Source organism: Onychostoma macrolepis, chromosome 02 (genome assembly GCF_012432095.1).
Source record: "Onychostoma macrolepis isolate SWU-2019 chromosome 02, ASM1243209v1, whole genome shotgun sequence".
Taxonomy (NCBI): Eukaryota; Metazoa; Chordata; class Actinopteri; order Cypriniformes; family Cyprinidae; genus Onychostoma; species Onychostoma macrolepis.
In genome coordinates this window covers 29,884,387-29,910,698 of record NC_081156.1, presented here as the reverse complement: position 1 = coordinate 29,910,698, position 26,312 = coordinate 29,884,387, and the positions used below count along the sequence as shown (strand labels likewise).

Genomic DNA, 26,312 nt, shown 5'->3' with positions numbered 1-26,312 from the left:
ATTAGGACGATAGACACGTCCTCTTCCAGGCAGATTTTTAACATCTTTAGTTGATTGGAACCTCTTAATTATTACCCTGATGGTGGAAATGGGGATTTTCAAGTTCAAGTTCAAGTTCATTTTATTTGTATAACACATTTACAACAGCCACCAGGCTGACCAAAGTGCTTTACAGAAGAGCAAGATTATACCACATACACAGAAAACAGACCAGACAAAAAATTTAATACAACCCGTTTAAAAATTAAAAATGGCCATATCACAGTAATCAATACACTAAGGAAAACAAATAAGTTTATAGCAGGGACTTAAAAACAGACAGAGAAGGGGCCATTCTAATCTCTAAAGGCAGGGTATTCCAAAGTCGAGGTCCTGCCACTGTAAATGCACGCTCACCTCTACGCTTAAGCCTAACGTGAGGGACTACCAACAAAGCCTGGTCACAGGATCGTAGGCTTCTAGACGGAGTGTAGAGATGAAGAAGTTCAGAGAGGTAGACAGGAGCTAGGTTGTGTAGGGATTTATATACAAAGAGGAGAATCTTAAAGTCTATTCTCTGACAAACCGGCAACCAGTGTGAGGATCTAAGAACTGGAGTGATGTGTTCATGTTTACGACGCTTTAAAAGAAGTCTGGCCGCAGCGCTTTGAACAAGCTAAAGACGCGCAATTTGAGACTTAGATATTCCGCAATATAAAGAATTGTAGTAATTGCAGTTTTAGGAGTGAGAAAATATTTAATTTAGGTCAGTAAGCGAAGCTGATAGAAACTGGATCCGATAACAGAAGAGATATGTTTATCAAATTTTAAATGCTGGTCAACAAGAACTCCTAGGTTCCGCACCCGTGAGGATCTAAGAACAGATAAAATTTCTAACTCGGGGCTTATACACTGAGAGTTCTCATTTGGCCCGAAAACAATTACCTCGGTCTTGTCTTCATTTAGGAAGAGGAAATTTTGGGCTAGCCATGATTTAACCTCCTCTAAACATTGCAGAAGAGAAGAAATCGCAGTGGAATTGTTTCTTTTGATTGGTAGATAGATTTGAGTATCATCTGCGTAGAAATGAAAAGACACGCCATGTTTTTGTAGAATAGAGCCCAGAGGTAGGATGTATAGAGAAAATAGAGAGGGAGCTAAAATAGAGCCTTGTGGAAGGCTACAGGTCAGAGGTGCAGAGGAAGAGGTAAAATTATCCAGTTTCACTAAAAACTTTCTGTCAGACTGAAACCATTTTAGAACGTTAGCTTTCAGACCTACCCAAGACTCCAATCTAGATAATAGTGAGGAGTGGCCTATGGTATCAAAAGCGGCCGATAAATCGAAAAGAATAAGAACCACGGTATCTCCGGAAACAGTAGAGAGGTAAATATCATTTAACACTCTCAAAAGTGCGGACTCAGTGCTGTGAGCAGACTTAAAACCAGATTGAAAAACCTCATAAATACAATTACTTGACAGAAAATGTTGAAGTTGATTTAGCACAATTTTCTCCAAAACCTTTGAAATGAAAGGCAAGACAGCAATTGGCCAAAAATGTTTTAGGACAGAGGAATCCAGCGAAGGCTTCTTGAGCAGAGGAGTGACCGTAGTGACTTTAAGATTGGCAGGAACAGAGCCAGTTTGGAGACACTTATTAATAAGAGACACCAAACCTGGCCCAATCGAATCGATAATTAATTTGAAAAAATCTCTAGAACCGAATGAAGGTTTAATCTTGCCAATCACCTCCTTCAGTTCCTGAATTTTAAATGCTTTAGCTCTTTTCTTACAGTCACTTTCTGTTTTGTGATGCTCAACAATCTTCTTCTGCACATCAGAACTATATTCTTAGGTTTTACTCCTTGTGATGGATGATTAAGGGAATTTGGCCTTTGTGTTCCTCATATTTATAATCCTATGGAACAGGAAGTCATGGCTGGACAATTTCATGCTCCTAGTCACCCTGGTGTGCTAAAAAATGTAAACATGAATGGGAATATACTTCAGAGATATTTTACTCATAAGAATTTCTAGGGGGTGCCAATAATTGTAGCCAACATTCATTGGAGAAAAACATTTATTTCATCATGAGATTTTCTCCACACATTCAATTGTTTTACTTCAATGAAAGGTTAGAATTTTGTGAATTTTTTGAGTGAAAGACCAAAAGGATAAACAATGCAGATTTATTTTCACAGCCGCCTTTGCTCGTATTTATCAAGGGTGCCAATATTAGTGGAGGGCACTGTGTGTGCATAATTAATTAGACAGTGGCTCATTTGCATATTAAACATTTCGGAAAACTTGTAAAACAGAACAAATGTACTGATTAATCAAAAGGGGAAGTGAGGCGTTATCTGTTAAAATGTCACCTTATTCACCTGTGGTGTCTTGCCTTAATAACCTGTTCCTTATAGTCTGAGGTAACCTGCAGTGAAAGTCAAGCGTACTGACGTCCAACTTGTGAGGAACTCTGAACTTTGTAACCGAACAAAGACGCACGAGGGCAGATTCCTCTGCGTTCGGGACGAGTGCGGGTGGGGAAGAATGCCTGCATTGAGACCCAGAGCTTCAGCACAGCCTCTCTTTGAGGTCCAGTTGGGCTTAAAATGTTTAAGACCAGAGAAGGATTAGAGAACAAAAAGATCCTTCTCTGTCATCAAAGAGGATCTTCTCCGGGACTCATCTAACCGCTCTCCACGCCTGCCCGCAGGTCTGAGCGATGGCGAGAGAGAGGAGCAGAGTTATAGGGACAGAGGAGGGGTGCAGATTTCAAAGGTAATCTTTAACTCTAAGCCCGGCAGACTGGCTGAAACAGACTCCCTCCTCCCAGTCTGAGCCAGCATGTTGTCCATCCCTCCCAGTGGGTTCGCCGCTCCCCCAGTCGCCTGCATTCTTCCTGCCCTTTTGTTCCGAGGGCACTGAAGTGGCTGTATTCATGGCCGGGCCGAGCCGAGGAGAGAGGAGGATTTTGAGTGACCTCGAAAGGGGGTGACTTTAACTCGAGACCTCTAAGTCTCTTCCTAAAACAACACTCCCATGAAACAAATACCTGCTTTGTTCCGGCATCTCTTTCAGGGCCGCGGCGGGCAGGCTATTAACACAAAAAGAGGGCCGTCCAGGAAAGAGCGGCCGCTGTGGTCAACCGACATGATCCCAAAACAGATATGGCTTGTGTTGGCGTATGTAGATGACCTTCTCTGAAAGTCCACGCATAAGGAGCACACTTTGTTTGATTAAACTCCCCTCGGATGACATGGGACAATGTCTTTTGAAGACTGGATTGCTGATCGTTAGCTTTTGTAAAAGATTCAGAGGCATTACCAAAGGTTTTATGGTTTAGTTTAGTTTAGCGCATACATGGGAATAGCCTGATTGATTCAGTGATCTGTGCTGGACTAAACAGCTTCTCTTTGACGCTCTTTTTGCTTAGACGAGACATTTATTTATGCAATTAAAAAGGACAGTACAGTACATTTATTTGATCAACTGGTAGCAACACCAAGGTTATGGGTTTGATTCCTGGGGAATATACATAATGATGATTTTTGATACGTATATTACTGTTCAGAAGTTTTTCAAAGTTTCTTATGCTCACCAAGGCTACATTCATTTCAACAAAATACAGTATTGTGAAATATTATCACAATTTAAAGTAATTGTTTTCTGTTTTATTCCTGTGCCAGTCTTCAGTGTCACATGATCCTTCAGAAATCATTCTAATATGCTGATTTGCTGTTCAAGGAACATTTATTATAATGATCAGTGTTGAAAACAGTTGTGCTACTTAATATTTTTGTGGAAACTGGAATACAATTTTTTTTCAGGATTCTTTGATGAATAAAAGTTCAAAAGAACAGCATTTATTTTAAATTCTTCAGTTACATTATATAACTCTTTACTGTGACTTTTGAGACTTTGAATCAAGTTTTAGAAGTAGTGTATGGTTTTTAGTGTGTTATGGAACTTCAAGTATGCATATTGAATTTAATCTATTAAGATAATGTAATTGAATGAATAACTAATTTCCTGCCGACAAAGTAAAAACCACTTTAATTAATGTTTTTCTCTCGAGTATCAAGAATTTTTCAGTTTGAAGCACACATTTCTCATCAAATCCTTCACCTGAAGCTTTGGCTCTTTGCATGTTGAAGCTGATGGTGTAGAATTTCACACTACACTCCAGTTGACTTCTAATGCATTGTATCCTGTTTTTCATGATAGAAACATACATAAGCTGTCATCGGTTTTGTTCACCATGCAATAAAAACAACTGTTATCAGGATAAGCCATAATGAAACAGTTGTCGTGGCAGTGCAGCCAACATTCAGGGCTTGTAGCTGGATGGTTGCTGGTCATGGGCCATCAACACTGTGCCCTTGAGCAAGACAATTAACCTCAGGATGCTCCATGGGGATTGTGCCTATATAGTGATCTACTTTGAAGAATAGCTTCTGCTAAGTGGCTACATGCTTAAACATTTTTGTACATTTGGAGGTGTACAGTACAGTACAAAGACGATCCCTTTTTTTAATTTTGTGAATTTTCACTATTAAGCACATGCTGTTCTTAAGGAATGAATGAATGAATGATGCATTTATATAGCACTTTATTGTGTATTGCTGTACTAAAGGTATAGTTCACTCAAAAATAAAATTCTACTTACCCTCATGTCGTCCCAGTCATGTATGCATTTTCATTTTTTTTTTTTTTGCTGAACATTAAACAGTCTCATTTCCCATTGTCTTCTACTATATTTTCGTCCACACAATGGAATTCAATGGGACCCAAAACTGTTTGGTTACCAAAATACTTCAAAATGGAAGTCAATGAAGACTGAAAATGTTCCCAACTTTCTTCAAAATCAAAATCAATAAAAACTGAAACTCTTTGGTTACCAACATATGTACTTCAAAATGGAAGTCAGTGGGAAACAACACTGTTTGGTACCAACTTTCTTCAAAGTGGAAATCATCGGGAACCAAACCTGTTTGGCTACCAACATACTTCAAAATGGAAGTCAATGGGAAACTGACACTATTTGGTTACCAACTTTTTTCAAATTGTAAGTCAATGGGAAATAAAACTGTTTAGTTACCAACATACTTCAAACTGGATGTCAATGGGAACCGATGCTGTTTGGTTACCAGCTTTTTTAAAATAGAAGTCAATAGGGACTGATCGTGTTTGGTTACCAACTTTCTTCAAAATTGAAGTCAATGAGAACTGAAGCTGTTTGGTTACCAACATACTTAAAAATGGAAGCCATTGGGAACCAACACCGTTTGGTTACCAACTTTCTTCAAACTGGGGGAAAAAAATAGTCATACAGGAAAAACATGAGAGTGAGTAAATGATGACAAAATGTTCATTTTTGGTTGAACTATTCCTTAAGACTAATGGCTGATGCGGAAATGACTTGCATGCATTATCACTAAAAACTGATTCCATGTCTAAGTGCTGTACATCCCCTTGCAAATTTGAGCTTAAATCAATATAATCCATTAGCCATTTGAAAAACACAACCACAACTTGTGATATTGACAGGAACTGCCCTCCTCTCTTTGACCTTGTGAGGACCTCAATAGCTTCTTAATGGACTGTGTGTGTGGATGCGTGTGTTTGTATGTAGAAAACCAGCTGACAGAATGTGGAATAAAGATTGCATGGATGAACTTTTCTGTTTTTGTAATATGCATGTCAAATTTGATGATTACTGGCAGAAGAACACAAACTGGACATGCATTTGTTCTGTATCATGTTGAAGCTGTAATTTCAGTCTGAAAATTATCGGTTAACCTCTGACATATGAAGATGTATGGCACAGTAGCCTCAGTTTCAAGTTTCTAATTAACTGTGATATGTTTCAGGATCTAGATGTGAAAAGACAAGCATTGTTTAGTTGGGGGTGTGTGGGAGATGTTTGCAGTGAGAGATCATCCCAGCCCGAGGCTCTCTATAAAACACAGATCGTCCCAAACAACGCCTTTCTCTGCCCTCGTGAAGGAGCGTTGCAGGGGTAAAGCACAGGACACAGAGATTCTCAATCTAATATGATCCAGACATTAAGACACTAAACTGATGCATTTGTGCCTTTGTGCAATTGAGGGGAATGTTGACTGGATTGTTTTGGTCTAGAAAAGACAAATGTATTTAGACAGTTGAGTCTTTTTTCTTTTTGGAAATTAAGGAAAAACTTAGCATGAACATTTATTGGCCAGTTACCCTGTAACTAATTAGGAACACACTTTCAAACACAAACTATAGGTTATACAAGTAGGAAAAAAGCTAATATTTTTATTCATTTATTTTTAATACGGGTCTCATTAAGATCTAGGTCCCACTTAGTTTTAGTAGATATTTTTAAGTAATTTAAGAAATCAAAGGATAATCAGGAACAATGTATTAAATTGATGACAATAAAGTGGCAGTAAAGACTTTTACATTGCTACAGAAATTTTATTTTATTTGATTTTATTGTATTGTATTTTATAGATTGTATCAAGGTCTAGGTCCCACTTTACAATTTAAGTTACAACATACTTATTACATTTTTAGACCTCAAGGTGGCGTTGTTGACTTTGTACTGTTAACGAATATAGTTCTAGAAAAAAAAAATACTTTTTTGTAGTTTGTTGACAGCGTTAGATATTAATTTATTAAATTATTCCTGTTAGATATTATAATTCCTTGCAAATATACTCTGTTTCCTTTAACTTTAAATACACTTCAGTCCTAACTGAGTAGAATACATCTGTTGAACTTTTAAGACTATTCTTAAATGAACGGAAAGGCAGAGAAATATTGGCGATCTCACGGTCACGTGATCGCAGGATGGCAGTCGGGAGGTGTGAATCTCCCGTGTTGAGCGTGCAGGAGCTGTCCGACAGCAGAGGTGCTGAAATCACACACAGGTCGCTAATTATCTCCACTCACAGATCCCAAAACACTAACGCTTACCTTAACATAGCTGTTGCACGCATGTGTGCACTAAATAAATAAGAACCAACTAGTTTCAGTGCACTTCTTTAAGAAAAACTTGCGTCTGTGTGTGTATGAAGGTGACAACATGAACAGGTGTTCATTCTGTTCATCTCAGGTAAGTATTGGTTGGTTAAATCTTCGTTATAAAGAAAAAAATAAATAAAGAAAAAAAAGAAGGAAAAAATAAAATAAAAATCAGTAGCCCACAAAATTCTTTGGACACTCAAGCCACACCTGCTATGTCATATCATTGCATTATATAACGAAAACCAAAACAAAACAAAAACAAAAAATGTATATATATATTTATATAACGGAAAATATTACTTTTTATTTTTAGTTTATTTTCGATCAAATGAATTCAGCATTGTTTAGCATAATTCCACTGGATTGATTGATTTATTTTATTTTTTCACTGACTGCTATGACATTCATGTAGAGAAATGCTATTTTGTCCACTGTTTCTTATTTGTTTCATGGACCCTCTGGTGGACAGAAGTATATTGCACGTTAAAAGTCTTTTGAGAGCTTGAATTTTCCTGTCTCTCAGGCTTACCACCTGTTGAGATGAGCGCTACTGGTTGCCCTGATCACCTGAGAGCGATAATGCCGGAGCACTGGCCTCGGGGCCAAGGTTCACCGCGGGGGCAATAAACTCCCTGTCCCCCTGCCATCATGTAAAGACATTACCGTGCCCCGCGGCCCTCACTACAAACGCTTCATTTCCAAAGGCTCTCTGGCTCTTACTGGGTCACTTTATTTACCCTGTATCATGCAAAATTCTTAATTTCCTTTGAATCCCAGCTCTACTGTATTGCCTTGAGTTACTTACATTCATTACTACCTTTTAATTAGTGCCATCAAACACTTCACGGTTTACAGTGGCTCAATGTGACATTAGTCGAAACTGTTAAACTCATTAGCAAAAACTGATAAGGGGTAAAGGTGAGATAGTTGGCATTTTCATCTGTCAGAAATTGATAGGCTTACAAAGAGCCGGTATGTATTGATTTTTTTTATTATTTTTTTATCTGAAATCATAATAATGCATTTGAATTAAATAATAACCGTCCTATTGTTATTATTATTATTTTAATTAATGAATATTTCTGTTTTTCTTTGAAAACAATTTTTAGTCTTATAGTTTACTGACCAATACTTGAGATATCATTTTACCTCTCTAAAATAATAACAACAAATAAATGCATGAATAAATAAATAATCCATCAAACAAATCTCATCTCAAAATTGTTGACAATTCTTGTTCGTGTTGCTCTGAGCTGAACTCTGCCAGAAGAAACGCGTTTAACATGAGAAGGAAACTGCTAACAACCATCCCTTTATAGTTATTCTAATGAGCCGGGGCAGTAAATAAAGTCATCACAACAGCAAGACTCCATTGTGAAGAGAAGTATTATTGAGTAGTTTGTCACTTTACTGTAAGAGCGATGTGTTTCCCACAGCAGCTCGAGCAGTAAATATTTACTTAAGCATTAGACAGTGAGGTGGGATGTTTTACATCAGTTAAATACATAGTTCGAGCAGTTTCCATAAGCTGCTTGTTATTTCATATGTATATATGTAAACAAAATATATATTTATTACACAGCAAAACATTAGTTTTGTTCGGAACCCTGACAAATTGAGGTTTTAGGTGTAGCTGACAGTCAGTAAATATAATTTTATATTAAAATGTCGAAAATAGTTATATAAATGTGTAGCCTATATTTTCGGTGGACTTTTAGTTGCACTGTTGACTATTTGATCACTTTTAACTTTGCATTTAGATAGTTTTGTGAGTGACAAATAGAATCAAAACGTCCTCGAGTAATAATTGTAAAAGTATTCAAAAAGGTTTTAGATTAGTGTCACACTGTGAGTCATGTTCACCCGCCTGCTGTAGCTGTAGCTGTGGATTTTATGTAACCCTGAACACGTCTTTTCTTTTATCCATTTAGTATAATTATATATTATAATTAGTTTCAAAAGCGGCAATGAAAAAAGTGCAATGAATTTGGACCCCTTGGTTTTATTTTAATACGTCAGTAATTAAACTTTAATTCTAGTGGGCTGATTTTTATAATGCATCAGTGCAAATTTGTATTTACAAGTATTCGAGTTTACTTTGAAAACCCGTGTGACCCCTATCCGGTTTGGAGCGAAGAGGCCCTTTTACCTTTTACATGTGAAGTTATATAGAGTTATAAATTCTAAAATGATAAATTACGAGCAGAAATGACCTACTGCTGAGAATGAACATACAAACCGTATCTTCAGTCAGTTCGCTTCTGTTTCAGTCTATCAGTGCGTTTCGCAGTCAGTCTCTCCTCAGAGCTGAAACATTGTTCTTGAGTTTAATCATAATGGCATTTTTTTCCAGAGTTCTATGAAACACATCCCGGGGTTATTTGGTTTTAGAGTCTAAACTAAACCAGGGGCGCTTACATTTCTCCAGTGTGGCGTTTGCCTCTTTATTTATGATGTCTTTTCTTCCACCGATGTAGAAAATTTCTGACTTGGATTTTTCACTCCGAAATTGATTTGACACGGATATCCAGTATCCCTTTAAAGATAATCAAACTGAGTCTCTCCTCATTCCGCATATATCCCCACTCACTTTATGACCATATCGAGTTACCACGAGCCTGTTGTGAGCAATAGACATTCTTCAATCTGAAAACATTATTATAGTGTTTATTGCACAGTATAAGCGAGGGAAAAGAGCTCATGTTCGCCCGAAACATTTGTCCATAGCAGGAGTTTCTGAGATATGCAATGCAAAGAATTAATTAAAGTTTGTTGTGCCAATGGATCCATCACCTCTCTCTCTCTCTCACACACACACACACACACACACACAAAATGCACTAGCAACCAGGCCACAGTACAAAGAAGCAATTAGTAAGCGGTCAGTTGCGCCAAAAGTGGCCTACCAATACAGTCAAGAATACTTAATAAAAATTCATAAATGTAACCAGGATGACTTTGTTAAATCGGAGGCTTAAAACAGCTCTATACAAATACTTTTTCAGCACACGCTAAGATCATTTTAACCTCATACGAAAAGTAGGTTGGATTATTAATATAAACATGCGAAATAGTTTTGTCAGGAAACCGAAAATGCGCTTTACAGTAACTTTCAAATGAGTTTTTTATTTTTGTATTTTATTTATTAAATTCATGATTATGATTTATAACTCTTAATCGACCTGACTTCTAGGCTAACAAAATAGTTTTAAGGGGTCCGGTCACTTAGAAATAATCTTCAGATAGCAACTTTACTTTTTCACTTTTATATTTGTGCATGTATTTAACATAGCCCATGTTAAATACCTTTTTCGCCAGTTGTCTTTTCTTGAGATAGATTTCAGTGCACTAGTTAGTTAACGACTCACAACAGGGAAAAGCCTAGCTTGTCCTTTATTACATTTGCGTGACTTAGATGAGTTCTTCTTTAAACTTAATTATAAAATTAGTGAAATATTATTAGTACATATTGCTTGAATGAACGTCATTTCCCCAATGGGCTATTGGGGAAAAGTTAAGTGTTCTTTCATCTGTAATAATAATAATAATAATAATAATATTGCTGAGGCTCGTTTTTTTTTTTTTTTGGAATATTGAGAAAAACAACGATGCGAGTCATTTTTGTACTGTTTTTCAATTTATTCTTTAATTTACAAATGAACGCATACTGTCCACACGAGTGGTAAATCAACGACAACAAAACAGCAAACTTTTCATGTTGTTATTTAAAAAAAATTACATAATAAAATGTAATCCAAAAACATAAAAATATAATTGTTACATAAGATTAATGTGAATATGCGATATAAGAATTGTTATAAATGTGTTATGGATTTTACGGGTTTTCGATAGATAGATCGATAGATAGATATAGGCTATGTTATGAATCTCACGTGGGAAATTTCCAATAATCGCAGTAATATCACTTTTGATGTTTTGTCCCTCAGGCCAATCCGGCAGAAGCGGTCAGATGTCAATTAAAGTCAGGACGGGCGGCTGTGGCGCTGCTCTTGTTCTGAGGGCAGCCTGGCCTGTGGCGCGCGGGCTCCGCTCTCCACGCCGCTGCGCTAATCCGTTTATGGAGCACCTGGGACCGTGGACGGCAATAACATGCGCTTATCCGTCGCCACCGCGAAACACGCACATCTGAGCACAGCAATGCGATAATGCACACATCCCAGAGGACCAGAGGGCCACTATACCCCCTGATTGAACTGTCGACGTCTCTGGGTTGATAGCTCTAAGATGACAGCCAGCGTATTTGTCACATTAGCCTGAAGGAGATCAGACAAAAGCGGACGAGGACATTCTCGTTTTTAATGACTACTTCAGTCTGTTTTAGCAACATTTTTCTTTTCTTTTCTTTTATTTTTTAGTATTTTATAGTGAATTTGAACTCATTTCATATGTTCAGAATGCGTTCTGTTTGAACAGTTGTGATAGTTTATCTGTTTGATTGATCAGGGTTCTCTCTGAATGAACGGGGGCCTGTTTGACTGACGTGAGTTTCTCAATGAGCTCCTGCAAAGAAAAGGCACTTCAGTGACTGCGGGGAACAGAGGAGGAGCATCTGAATGTGAGATGGAGAGAGTGAGAGAGAAATGCGGAGTAATGCAAGAGAATGAGTGGGATGGATGACTATATTGAATGTCTCTGCGTTATAAATAACGCTTCTTCACAATTGTATTCGTCTCCACAGACAGCTTTTACGGCACTCTCGGCGTCATACCCTGCTGAGACCCCCGCAAGCTGCTCCTTTCATTCTGTAGAGACTCTACTGTCCACATGCATACAATAAATACCTCTGTGCTGTGCAGCTTTTTTTTTTTGTTTTTTTTGTTGGGGGGGGTTACGTGAAAGTTGGGGTTTGGAGAGGATTCGTGTTCAATACCAATAGATAAAAGACGGTTGTGGCAGAAGAAAGCAAGATGGAGCAGCTCGGCAGTGTTTCCCAGCTTGTTCCTGGAAGCTTCCCAACTCGTCCCAGGGCTTTTTGGATGTCTACCTTATCTGACGCTTCCCTATTAACCATTTATGAGTTTAACAAGGTGCATTTGATAAGCAAGACATCCAAATTGTCTACTTGTGGACAGCTTCCGGGAACAGAGTCAAAAACCACGTCTCCAATCCACTGCATTGAACAAAACTGAAATGTTATCAATTACTTGAAGAGAACGTCAGTATTATCTTCCAGATTGTTCTCAGCATCACCGTTTATGTCTGAGGGTGTTATCGGTGACACATCCCCTTGAACTCCCGAGGTCACGGCACAAGAAAGTTTAAGGATTTGGACCAATCAGAAGGCCTTCTCAAGTCTTTAGACCCTCCCTCTTTGACCAATCACAGTCGTCGATGGGTAGAAGGAGCCAGCAACTCAACAACTGATAAAATGTTTCGCCACTGATCACCGTTCCAATTCTCAACAACAAGTGTGTCAACAACAACGGAACGAAGCTCTGAGAGTTTTATCTTCCAAACTGCGTTGAGATAAACCACAATTGAAAACCTGGATATCCGTGATTAACTTCCGAGGACTGGCGGCGACGTTTTGACTTTTGAAGTTGACTTTTCGTTTTCAGCTGAAGACTTGATACTTCAGCAATCCACTGACACTTGAAGATCAGCGCTTCTCCTTTGGGATAACTTCGGTTTATTCATCAAGTGCTCCGTGCACCCGTTTCTTTCTTGCAGAGGAGATATGACCGCATTAGCGGGGGGCATTTCCAGGATGATGCGCCCCACGCCACCCCAGAACTACCCGAGAGGAGGCTATTCCTTGGAGGGTAAGGTGTTAGCATCTGTGGTTACGACAGAACAGCCTGAACCTAGATGAATTCACAAAGTTGATTCTGTATAAGACAGATTTGATCTGATGCATGTCAATATTCTAATTGGAGAAAGGAAATGACATTGAAAATATTAAAATGTTATTGTAAAAAGTAAAGTTACTAACGGTGAAAACCTAGGTTTAATTATTTTGTGATGTGAAAAACTACAGCTCCCAACCAATTGGAAAGCTGAAACAAAACAAAACTTAAAAAAATAAAATAAATAATGATGAACGTTTTTTTTTAATTTAATTAATTTTTTTCTAAACAATGAAACCTGTGTTCTAATGTAGCAAAGCTTATTTAATGCTAAGCTAGCAATTTGTAAAACAAACTTTTCTTTTAGCCTATATGAAATGTAAGTTTTTATGTAAAATTGTACAAACTTCACAGCTTTTATGTACTTTTTAAATATGTAAAATACAAATATATATAATATAAAAAGTGTTCTGTCAACAAGGAACATCTTGGCAAATTATTAAAAGTTCGATTAAAAAAAATAGAAAACATTTTAGTAGGCTATTTGTAGTAGTATTTATAAATAGTTATCATTTATTGTTATTAGTATTAGTTTTATTGTTGTTGTGTTGTAGTTGTTTTTGTATTTGTATAAGAAAAGAATATACAGCTGTCATGCTTTCATGATTATATTTTGCCTTTTAACGAAGCATTAAAGCAAACGCAAAATAGGGTAAAAAAAAAACTTTGTAAAGAAAGGCATAACACACTCAATTAGGCAAAGTTTATGAAAGCGTAAACATAAAAGTGAGTGCGCGGTTATAGGCTACATTTCTTTACAAAATATATTTTCACTTTAGCACAAAGAAATCGTTGTATAAACCGTCAGTCATTGACACAACCTTTTCCCTTCCTACTGCAGTCTCAACGCCGTTAGGTCAGGGCCGCGTGAACCAGCTCGGCGGAGTCTTCATAAACGGACGCCCTCTGCCCAATCACATCCGCCACAAGATAGTAGAGATGGCCCATCACGGGATACGACCGTGCGTCATCTCCCGACAGCTGCGCGTGTCGCACGGATGCGTGTCCAAAATTTTATGCAGGTACCAGGAGACCGGATCCATTCGGCCCGGTGCTATTGGTGGCAGCAAACCCAAGGTAGGACATCACCGAGGCCATTTCTTGCCTTACTGAAACTGAATTATATTATTGAATTTATTAGAAAGTTCATCCCGGTTTCACATTAAATATGGAGTTTTGCCAATAAAGTGGTGTTTAACTTCAGGACTATCTTATGCTTAGTTATTTTATGCCCACTGTTTTTTTTTTTTTAAGAGTGTACAGGCACCTTACATTCAGCAAACAATTCCCACAATAAAAAAGTTTCATTGTTTAGAATAATTTTGTCTGTTTTTATTATCTTTAAAAAAAAAATCATTTAAGTCTGCAGATCAGTCAATTTGTCTCTAAAGCACTGATGCATAGATGTTTCTTAAAAAAAAAGAAAAAAAAGGAAGAAGAGAGAATAAAGGTCCTTCCATGGCATCAGTCTGTAAAACCCTTACTTTAAAGATATTTTAACACATATTATTTTTTTGCCTTGCTTATGACTTCAGAAAATTAAATTAACATCATATTGTGTAATAGTAACCCAGTGTTAATTAATTGTAGGCTTCAGAACTTCTCGCGCAGTCACATAATCATAACTAAATGGAAACTGACGATTTTATCTGTATACTTTCTTGTTATAGCCTAATCGTTTCTAGATATTTTGAAAGTTCTCATAAAATGGTATAAAGATGTAAAAATTAAATTAAATTATTATGTAACCATTGTAATGAAAGCAGAGCACAACTCCCGATGTGGAAAAGAAAATCGAAGAATACAAAAGAGAGAATCCAGGGATGTTCAGCTGGGAGATTCGGGATAAACTTCTGAAAGATGGGATCTGCGATCGAAATAACGTGCCCTCAGGTACTTTATCTGTCAATCTGTGAAGTTTAGTTTATGTTTTTAAGATATTGCTTCCAACACCTGTTGCTTGGGGGGGAAAACAGAGGTGGCTTGTGACTTTAAAGCAATCCTATATGTTATTTTATATATATTTCATAGAAGATCGTTTTAAATGCCTCGTGGTAACGGACTGAAATGTTATACTTGCACATTTTCAATTGTTTAAACATTCAGCAAGTGTAATTCTGATGTCATGTGATGAAGCTTTCCATGTCTGCCCGCAGTGAGTTCCATCAGCCGCATGCTGCGCTGTAAATTTGGTGGAAACGGAGATGAAGATGAGGATGATGATGAAGTGGAAAAAAGAGAGATCGAGGAAAACGAAAGAAGAGCCAAACACAGCATCGACGGGATTCTCGGCGACAGATGTAAGTTCTGGCGAGTTTTATCTTTATTTTTATTTATTTTTACGCGGAATTGAGATGAGCACAATGAGTTTACAGGTAGCCTATCTACAAAAGATTTAGGCCTATTATAGCCTAGATAGAAAATATTTAGGCCTATATAGGCTATGTGTGGGTCATAAATGCATTCTTCTTCTTAACAACAACAACATATAATAATAATAATAACAATAATAATTACCATATTATTATTATTATTATTATTATTGAATGCTAATTTGTGTTCTGTTAAGAAAATATTTGGGAAAAGTAGCGTTTAGATTTCGAGCGTCATAAGCACATTTACGGTTTATTTTTTTCCGAGTGAATATCGCTTTTAATGTTTCAGTTTCTTGCCCCCAAATGCTAAATAGATTGATGTGAAAAATGGCCCATGTCTTCAGTATTTTTTTTTCTTTTTTTAGCATTTTGGGCATTTTTTGTGTTTTTCCTTAAACTCATTGAAACTGAATTGAGGAGCATCAGAGATTAACCTCCTAAAACGAGACGTTCCTGGAGTGAAACTGGCCGAATCAGTAAATCAAACATTTGTCCAAGAATAGCGTTCACTAAAAGACGCTCCTGCGGTGCACAATCGGACACTTGAGGATGAACTTGGGAAACAAAAGCGAAAGAGTCCATGAGACTCACGCCTCAGTTTCCCCAGGACAAAGCTCGGCCTAGCAGTAGCTTGGTCCTGACAAAAGACTCCAAGCTTTTCAAAATTTGGAAAGAAAGGAAGAAAAAACGGTCTAACAAAAGGCGCAGAGAGGACATTATGGACGGGCAATGAGAGATGAATTATTCACGAATGACCGTAGTCCCGGCTCAGAAGTGTTTTATAGACTTCGAGGCCTGAATAATATGTCCATTTTTGGCTAGATCACGTCTTGGAATTTTCCCCCCAAAAACGACGTCAACAGCATTTGTATGTAAAATTTAATTTTATGCTGTTTTAATGGTTACGTTTATTTAAAAATTAACACCTGTTGATTGGAGTGTATATGCATTTTCAGATCGTCAAAAGTAAAAGTCGTAAAAGTGTCTCATTTAAATATTTGGATTTATGGAATTACTTGTTTGATTATTTCAAGTAAAAACGTAGGCTTTTTGGATTTTTATAAATATAAATATATATAAATTTTCGTTAACATTTTCATAAAAGAAAGTCCAAACAAAAGATTGATCTTTCAAATCAATCTATTACATCAATCTGTTATTTTTGCACGTGCTGTTTACAAGACTACAAGAGCAGATTACTACTACTACTACTACTAGTGAGCTTGCTCAAGAGTGCAGAGGTAACCATAGCAACATTTTGCAGCTCTAGCGCGAATATCGCTAAACAGCGACAAAAGTAGCCTTCTCTTAGATTACTTTGTTAATATATATATTGTTAATATATATATATATATATATATATATCACCGGTATATTTTTGTGCTTAAAATTTTGCTTCTTTAAAATGTGTTATGTTAATAGCTTACGGCTAACAATGCTAACATTAGTGTTGCAAGAGACAATTAGCCCGCGAAAATCGCTGAACAATTTATACGTTATATAGGCCTAGTTAGAGAATAAAGTTAGTGCATTTGTCGTCGAAATTTAATTAGTGACACTCAAAAGGCAAAACAACGTGTCAAAATATCACGAACATTTTTAACATCCATGCAGCGGATAGCCTCGAGGCAGTACCCGTTTCCCCAGTTGAAGAAGAAATTGTATGTATTAACTTGGAAATTGATACAGGCAGCGCGTTTTTCTAACCCCCACCGGCCTGAAATTCTTGCGCAGAGGAGTTTGTTCTAGATGTCAAGTGGAGAGAGAAACTCTGAGCTGTGAGCGCGCTAGCCGGATCACCCCGCGTCATGGGCCGCGCTACAATTGGCGCACATTATACTCAGTCATTGCAATGAAAACCTTTTCTAGTAGATTAAATCGAGCCCTTTATTCGTCCCCACTTTCATCTCAGGACAAAAACCCGCCCCCTTCCTCTCCGCCCGGGGCGCGCATTCATTCCTCACTGCCCTTTTCCTTCTCTCTTTTCCAGCACCGCCATCACGAATACAGATCAGTTGGTAATTAGTTTAACAAACGACTGTCGATATGTTGTTTGGAGATGGCTGATTGATATGAACTTTTGAAACGCACAACATTGCAAAAAGCTTGTTGCGTAAAAAAAAAAAAAAAACTTGAGTAAACTCAAAATGTTGGTTGTCGTTAGTTCAGCTCCACATTGCAGCTAGATTTATTTCAAATTGTTCATTTTTTTAAGCTCAGACATTGATGTGAGGACATATTATTTGCTTTTTAACTCCTAAATACATGCTGTTGAACAACATATATTTGTTCTACTTTGTTGTTCAGCTCACTTTTACATGAACTTCAGTAGGCATATAACATTTTATCAGGAATATGGGGCTTTTTGATTTGGTGTTGAGCAATCTTGCTGATTTGATGAGGTTTGTTGCAAGCTTCTAACATGCATTTCAGCATGATTGTGTTATATGTTCTGCTATTTGCTGACTTTTTTCGTGCTATTTTGCTGTCATTGTTGGTTAATTGTTGCGTGATGGTCATTTTAAATGAGCTTTTAAATAAGTGCAAACAAATTAGGTCAACAAAGGAGTTTTACTAAGAGCACATAATGAGACACAAAATTCATTATGGCTTATTTTTCATTTTATGCGAAGAATGTCTATAGTTAATATTCAAGACTACAATTTGTAGAGGATATTTTTTTCAACATTGTGAAAACAAGCTAATAAATGAAAACAGTAATCTAGGCCCACTTTGACATCAACATTTAGCAATATACCAAATGATGAATAGTAATAGTCCCCATATTTATTCATTCCACTAATACATGCTCCGAACTCAACGATATGTTATAATTCATAGTGTTACGTTCATCACAATATGAAAATATTTATTATTTTCTTGGCAGAAATGATTGTGAGTCAAATGGACTGAAACAGACATCTTATTAGAACTTATTGATGAGTTGTATTTGAACAATGTCACACAAATATTTTCCATCACATTTTTAGGGTTAAAGCATTAGGTGATTTTTATTTGCGTACATTTAAATCTGGACTTGCAACAGAGTAACTTAGATGTCTATATCTGAAAAAAAGAAAGAAGGAACAAAACAGTGAATGAAAGAAAGGAAGAGCAAGGGGAAAGGAGAAAGGAAAACAGCCTTTTCAAAGCCCAGTTAATGTTTTTGTTTTCCTAGAAGGATCAATCACCTCTGGCTTTTATTCACATGTAGATGTGTCTACATCATAAAACTCAATGAGTCCTGATCTCCATTGACACACTGTAAACTTCTCCTCTCTCCATTCACTCTCGTCCGTTTGTTTGCAGTGGGCTGATTCTGCGCTGGCTGTATTTCACTCTCTCCTCCCTGCTTGTGGGAGTTGTTGTTTTTTCCTATTCGGTGCTCAGTTAAAATCTCAAAAGGGTGTTTTCAGAATCAAGAGGGTGTTCTCTAGCCAAATATTGATTAAGTACGTGTTTGCTGAGTCTATAGTTGTCGGGTAAGAGGGGTGTGTTGGCTCTGGGCCCCTGCTCCTTCAAAACCTATTGTTGGGCCCCTTAAAGGCTTGAGATCAAAGGAAAGGCCCCTTCAGATTTATTTGTCTGGGAAAAGCCAGTGTAGAGGACTATTGCTTACTAATACTGGTTTGAGCAAACACATCAAAAGATGTTTCTCAAAACTTGTTTGCTGAGGAAGCTCAGAACAAACGTTTAGATTTGTGCTTTTTAAATTATTAAAAAAAACAACAACAAAAAATTTTTTTTTACTCAAGCAAAAAGTGATAATTTATATGATGTTATGTTTTTCAAAGACCATTTTTTCTACCCTAAAATGAGTTTTGTAGGTATAAATTAATGTACATAGATTGGTTTAGTGATGTTAATATTTTTTACTTATTAATATTAATTATTGGATCGATCCAGACTTCTCTCCTGTTTAGGTTGAAAAATAACGTTTATATGAAAAACAATATATATTTATATCTGTTATTCTATATCTGTACTTGAACCGATGAAATAAAAGCTAAAAATTTCCAAAGAAAGTTGCAAGAACGGCATGCCTGGAATCATTCTATGTGAATCGATCAAACTTATCCCATAATGCTGTGTTTGCCTGAGCGCATCCCCTCCTTTTTCCTATACCATTAACTTTGGGAAAACTGACAATCCTCGAGCCTCATTTAGCTAATTAAAAGTAACTAAAGTCATCAAAGAGCCACGGCCCCTCTCTCACAGATTCTCATTCACGGCAGGCGAAAAAGAAAACTCAGAAATACAAACAGTCAAAGGGATCAAGTTTTTTTGAAAGGGAGTCCCGTGGAGGCCAATTGAATGAGCTTAGTGCTTTCAGACGTGCCATGGTGAACGCAGTCAACATGTAATAATTAGTTTCATTGAGCTGCATTCCAACAATCTGCTGCTTTTCTCCTGGGCTCATTGTCTCCCAGCAGGCCAATAGCCAGGAGGACAGAGAGAATCAAGCAATGACAACACATGAAAGATTCAGCTGCCTTTGTCCGAGAGAGCAAGGAGGACTTTGTTTGTGTAAATAAAATAGGGCTTTTGCCTGCTTTGCTGACTGGATACTTGCTCAAATGAAAATGGGGGAGAGAGAAAGCAAAAGATGCACTGCAAATACAGACAGCTGTGTCACACAATAATAAACAGATATTTTGGGGACACATTTTTTTTTTTTTGCAACCGCAAATGTACTCTGAGCAGTAAAGCCAGATGTACTCCTCCAAAATTAGACCACAATTGGGCAACTATAGCCCAATCTGGCTCTTGGGGGTCTAGTTTTGTATGTTTTATGAGATCTGTCTCTCTGATCAATAAACAAGGGCTCTTCTCTCTGCTGGAATGTTCCTCAGTCATGATTCCGGGGCCCTGCGGGGATTGGAGATGAGCAATCATCTGCCTTTTATTCAGTTGTTCCTTGAAACCTAACAATCTTCGCCCTTCTCTTTCCGTCTCTCGTCAAACACAGCGCAAGTTTATCGATCGCAGGAGTTATCCGAACATCATTCGAGGTTTTAGGGCGGTGATAAAGATTAAACGGCTCTGGCAAAAGACACCCGTTGTTGTCACGTTTGCGCGACGTTCTCAGAAATGGCCTAGACCGTGCATCATTTCCACATGATCTCATTCCAGCCGATTTCAAAGTGGCACGCAAAGGAAGAAAACACGCATGCACGCGGTCGCACCGAGCTTATCTCCAAGTGAATGCCGCCTGTATGCTTCATTAGGTCGGCTTTATACGCTGGCACCAGCATTGTGATCCTCAAATATTAATTCAAAGAACAATTAATGAATGCAAACCATCTTTGAAGTGGGGGGTGCGGGGTCAAACCCGGACCAGCCCCTAGCGACTGATGGACTCCTCTTCCACTCCTCTCTTCTCAAAGACGGTTTGAAGTGTCCAAAAGAAAAAGTGAGCAATAGAAGGTCAATGAGAATAGGGGCTCCTCGCCGAATAGAGCGCTCTGTTTTCTTGCAAGTGTTTGAGTGAGTGAAACTCTGGCAAAGGAGCGATGAAAAGGAGGGGAAAGGAGAGGTCGAGGGTTTCAGGGGCCTTGCCATAAAGACTCACAATGAGGCAGTTAATTGAGAAGAACTAGACGCCGTTGTCAATCACTTAACTTGAGGAACTTCACTTCTTAACTGCCAAATGATGCTGGTGAGAGAGCGAGAGAGAGAGAAATTAAAGCAGAATCAGGACTAAAATCATGGCTTTCACTCTCTATCTAGTTGTTCTGGAGGTTTTGGTGGCTGGAGCTCCAGCCTCATGACTTCCAGCTTCTACAGTAGACCATTGTTAGCTCGCTTTCTCTAATACATGTAACTTAGACGAGCATTTCCAACTCAAATGTGCAATTTGTGATTTGTTTCAGACAGAATTCATTTGGTTTTGGAGAATTTACAGAGGGCTTACTGTTGGCGTCAATCGGAACTTCAAACGCGTTCCAACTGTTGTCCTCGCCTGTTTACATCATGATTTTAATGAGTACAATTTGCAAGGAAACACTATCTAAGTGCCTCTTATCCATTTCACGCTTAGTTGTGTATGTCTGCGAACTTCATGTTTCATAATTCACCATTAATGCTTCAGCATAGCCTTTGAACTTTAACATTTAAGGTTCTATCATGTTTCTTAGAAGTGCTTTAGGTTCAACAAAGAACTGTATTCATATCAAGAATTAAGTTAAGTTGACTCAATGGTATTTTGGTAGTTTACAAAACTTGATGGGAATTCCGTCAGTCAATAGAATTAAAATTGGTTTCTCTTGGCATTAGGCTGTAAATCATCTTTTTTTTAAAAATGTGGTGCATATTAGCTGCCGTTTTATGAAATGCAAGATGTTAGTGTGGTTTCCAGGTTCCTATTTGATCTGAATATATGTGTGGGTCTGAGTCAGGGCTGCAGGGCTTTCTATGGGGCTGTCAGACCATTATTCGTACCCCGGAGAGGGTAAGATGTGGCTGGGCAGGGTCAAGGGGGAGTCCTGGGTCAGTGGCTGTGCAAACTCCCTCTCTGTTGGAAGTGCGGGTTAAGATAATGTGTTTGTTCAGTGTGACAGGTAACAGACTCTCTATGATGGCCAATAAACGCTTTGAAACTGAAGAAGACAAAGGAGAACTGGGTTTAAATGGTTTCGTTATAAGTTTTAGGTGTTTCAAGCACTTTAAATGTACTAATGAGCATCTGTTTCCACAGAAAAAAAGAAGAGATTATTCAGAAATGAGGATTCATCAAAATTCTGAAATATAAAAAAATCCATTTGCTAATCAGTAGATTTCTTGTTTTGTTTTTTTTCAGTTCAAAAATAGAAAAAAATTCTTAAAAAAAGATCAATTTACATAAGAAGGAAAATTGCATAATATATTAGATCGTATTGAATGAAAGTATTTTTTCTTTTTAATTATTCAATTATTTGTACATTTTATTTCTAAATTTCTAACAGGTATTTTATGCAGTGTAGTGAGGTTTAGTTCTTTAGGGGCAGAAGTGACTATCAAAAAGGGGTTTTGTATGATGAGAGGTGAGGTCTACACTTGTGGATTGTAATTGCAAGTGTCGTGGGATTTTTTCGTCATTTTGTCAGCTTTGCATGTGACACACTTGTCCCAGTCATGGCTTACTCAATATGTGCATGTTTGGTAGGAAAGCATGAGTCAAGAACATAAATATAACGTGATGTCAATGTAATGAGCACTCATATATTTCGGAGCATGTGGTGTGTGTTCCCGTGGTGCCATCGCTGTGTGTGTGCTGCGTTTTGGCTTTGTCCCGTTGTTAGGAGCGATTCCATGCTGCAACAGGCACCTCTGTACTGTTCAGACATGATAATGAGCAAAGCATGCAGGGAACCCATAATGCCTCAGCATCACTTCTTTATGGTCCTCGTGTCAGTCTCCAAAAATGGATTTTAACGTATTTCTTTTTACACACAGTTGTGAACTCATTGGCCTCTGTTAAGATTTGAATTTAGATTTTTTTTTTTAATCATTAAGTTTGTTTTAATTATATATTTTATATTTATTTATTACACTACTGTTTTGGGTCAGTAAGATTAATTGTTTTGAACAAAATTAATACTTTTATTCAGCAAAGACATAACATTTTACAGTGAAGGCATTTGTAATGCTAGAAAAATTCAGTTTTAAATAAATGCTGATCTTTTGAATTTTCTATTTATCAAAGAATCCTCAAAAAATATTAAGCAGCTCTGTTTTCAACATTGATAATAATCAGAAATGTTTCAAATTGGCATATTGTAATGATTTCTGCAGGTTCATGTGACACTGAAGACTGGAGTAATGATGCTGAAAATTCAGCTTTGCATCACAGGAATAAATTACATTTTAAATTATGTTAAAGTAGAAAATAGGTATTTTAAATTGTAATAATATTTCAGATTTGTAGTGTTTTTTTCTGTATTTTTGATCAAATAAATGAAGCTTTGGTGAGCGTAAGGCAAGTCACCTTTATTTATATAGCGCTTTTAACAATACAGTAAGAGACTAACATTATTAAAAACTTACTAACCCCAAATTTTTGAACGGTAGTGTATATTGATATATTGATTTATCATATAGTCATATATGTCTGCAGTTTCATTGGTTTTGCAATATAGGTTTTTATTACTTTTGGAGTGTGCATCTAACCCATTTGCACCCACACAGGCAACACACAAAAAGCAAGCTCTTTCCCTGGTACCATAGTACTATATTTCAGTACCACGGTCACATTTGGCAGTTGTTTAGGCACGTATAGTTAACATGCAGAAAGTATCTCAAGGATGATGCTGTCCAAAAGTGTGTCCAAAATGTCCAGTCGCATTGTAGTCCACCTGCAAGGTTAAAAATGATCTTTTCTCCTCTTTGTCTCTCTCTTTCTCCATCTACCACTCTTTCTCTCTCGCTCGGTTTCTCTCGGGGCAGCTGCTGGGGTCGTGGCTCTTTAGCGAGTTGAGTGACTCCCTGCTCCTCCCTCTTAACAAAATGCCAACCCCAGATGGAGTCGTGATCGTTCCGTTAACCATTCTTCTCCCTACATCTGCTGGGATTCTATATACTCCTTAATTCACTCACCAGTGGCTGGCTGGGGCGCGGGCTGAAAGGGCCAGCACTCCTCCACGCTGCAAATAAATGCTTCATTTGTCTCTTCTCTCTTTTGTTTTGTTTGGGGAACACATGTCACGAGCTCAATTACCCAACCATTTAACAGCCCCTGAGGAGGAGAAGACTCTCCCCTACCAAGAGCTATAAACTGCCCAGATGGTCGTCTGTGGACTCTGGTGCTCTCGCTCCAGCATCCCCGTGTTTACTTTCACTTTATCTGCTCTCTTTGTTTTTGCGCCTTTGTTTGCGTGTCAAAGTGTGTGTTGCGTTAGAGTTGCCAACCTGACTTTCCAGAAGAAAAATCACAAAGGATCGCTTTCAAATCTCAATGGCTTCAGCAAATGGAGTTTCCAGGTTCTCAGATGTTTCTTCTGAGGAAAAACACTCAAGTAAACTCACATGTTGCAGAAGAGAATGTCTCAGACTGTGCTCAGATTTGACAAGATACCAGGCAAACCAAAAAATCTGCATGAACGCAAATGTTTCTCATCAGATCTAATCTGGTTCATTTGTTTGAGGAACTCTATGTTCTTCTTCTATGTCAATAACTGACTCATTTTTAGAAATGTTAGGAGAAGCATCTGCGACAAAGTTGATCCTTAAAGTGATAGTTCACCCAAAAACACAAATGCCGTCATCATTTACTCACCCTTAGGTTGTTTCAAACCCATGTGAATTTCTTCTGTGGAGCATAAAAGAAGATATTTGTGGAGGTTTGGTCCGTAGAGTGGAACTCTATGGGTTCCAATGTTGCTTGGTTCCCAGCGTTCTTCAAAATGTCTTATTTTGTGTTCCGCACAAGAGAGAAAGTTTGAAGTGACACGGGGGTGAGTAAACGATGTCAGAATGTTCATATTTGGGTGGAGTATCCCTTTAAATGAAACGTTACTGAGAACTCAATCAGGTCTTTAGCAACCTTTGAGCAATAGCTTTCCAAATCCATCATTTTAAAGTCAACAAACTCTCTTCGAGTTTTGCACAAAGCTGCATTTGCTTTGCGTCATTTTGGCTTCTGTTTTTCAGCCTTCTCTTGTTTCTCTGTGATTATGCCTGGAATTCACCACAACCCCTTTAACGTCCACCCAAATGCTACGGAGTTCATTCAGCAGAGCGCTCATCTCTCTCTCTCTCTCTCTCTCTTTCTCTCTTTTCTCGAGCGCACTGATAAATGCTGTGTGTAGCTGGCAGGCTGCAGGTTTGTGGGGTTTGTCCTGTGTGTGAGAGGAATATAAATCTGATGTGTGAGCGAGAGGCACCATGCGCTGGTATCATGAATTAACGCTCACCAAATAACAATAGGCCTACTGGAGACTCTTCCTGTGGCTAGAGGCTTCAAAAACATGTCCTCCTGCTAATGGCATATTTAAACAATTACTTAATTGATGACTTTTGCTGAGTGATCATTTCACAATGTTTTTATACTTAAAGACACATTAGAGTTTCTCTTTCACTTTAAAGTAAAAGCACCGTGCTTACACTGTAAATTATCTTCGAAGTTGTAAATAAAACAGATTATTGGAGTATGCTTCACAAGAACACTTTACAAGAGATACTATTTCAGTCTTTCTACTTCAAAATTTTGCGTTTAATTCAATGTGTTGCTTGCTGTTTCTTTGCAATTATTTGTGTGATTTTAATTCATAATAAAAATTATTTGTTTTAGGTAATTCAATAAAACCTAGTTTAGTTATATATATATATATAAAATAAACATTTTAGCAGTATTTGCAGTTGTGGGATTCCATCAAATCTAGATTAGCTTTTCTCTCCAGTTACACTGTATATTTTTTGAAATTTGAAATTTCATAATTTATTTTGTCAGAGAAAATATTTATACCCCTAGTGCTTATGCTTGTTTCACACTTGTTTTTTAAATTTTATTCAGTTGGATAATATCTTTACTCTTAGCGTTATGCAGATAAAGTGGTCAAGATGTTACCTGTCTTGCTTCATCAGTGTTTCTCTCTGTCTCTTTTTCTTGGTGCAACATATCACTCATTGTAGCTAGACTTCCAGTCGTCTGTTTTAATCACAGTTTTGATGATGAAAGACAAAACCTCTGTTAAAAGTCAAAGAGATGCAGAGTAGATAAACGTGAGGGAGAGAGGATGGATGGGATAAGCGGTTGGTGGTGTATTGGGACAGGTATGCTGTGGGAAGTAGCCACAGTATGAGATTCCTGTCCTGCTGAAATTCTGATGGACAGTGAATCTCTGAATCTTTCAGGGAGTCTGTCAGTCTAGCCCGTCCGTTTAGCTGTATGAGATGTTTTCAGCTCATAAGACCTTTTTTTCTTAAAAACCCTTGATTGAATAAGAAGTTAAAACATAATTAAAATAGTGTTTTCACACATTTCCAGGCTGAAATAAATTTTTTGAATGTCCTGATCTCTCTGTTTGGTTATTTATGGAAAATTCTATACATTTTGTTTTTCTCTGCAAGTTTTTATTCAGAATTCAAACATTTTAAACCA

At 37.5% G+C, this 26,312-nt stretch overlaps 1 protein-coding gene across 4 annotated transcripts in view; it reads left to right on the top strand.

The window, feature by feature from the left end:
* pax3a (paired box 3a) overlaps positions 1 to 26,312 on the top strand; it is a 47,679-nt gene that overhangs the window by 4,186 nt on the left and 17,181 nt on the right. For 3 of the 4 annotated variants that reach the window (XM_058746082.1, XM_058746101.1, XM_058746110.1), the window contains exons 2-5: positions 10,941 to 12,776; positions 13,702 to 13,937; positions 14,624 to 14,753; positions 15,017 to 15,160. In XM_058746082.1, coding sequence (XP_058602065.1) covers positions 12,692 to 12,776; positions 13,702 to 13,937; positions 14,624 to 14,753; positions 15,017 to 15,160 — 595 coding nt within the window. In that variant the 5' untranslated portion in view covers positions 10,941 to 12,691. The remainder of the gene's footprint in view (positions 1 to 10,940; positions 12,777 to 13,701; positions 13,938 to 14,623; positions 14,754 to 15,016; positions 15,161 to 26,312) is intronic. The other variant, XM_058746092.1, reaches the window with a different exon arrangement.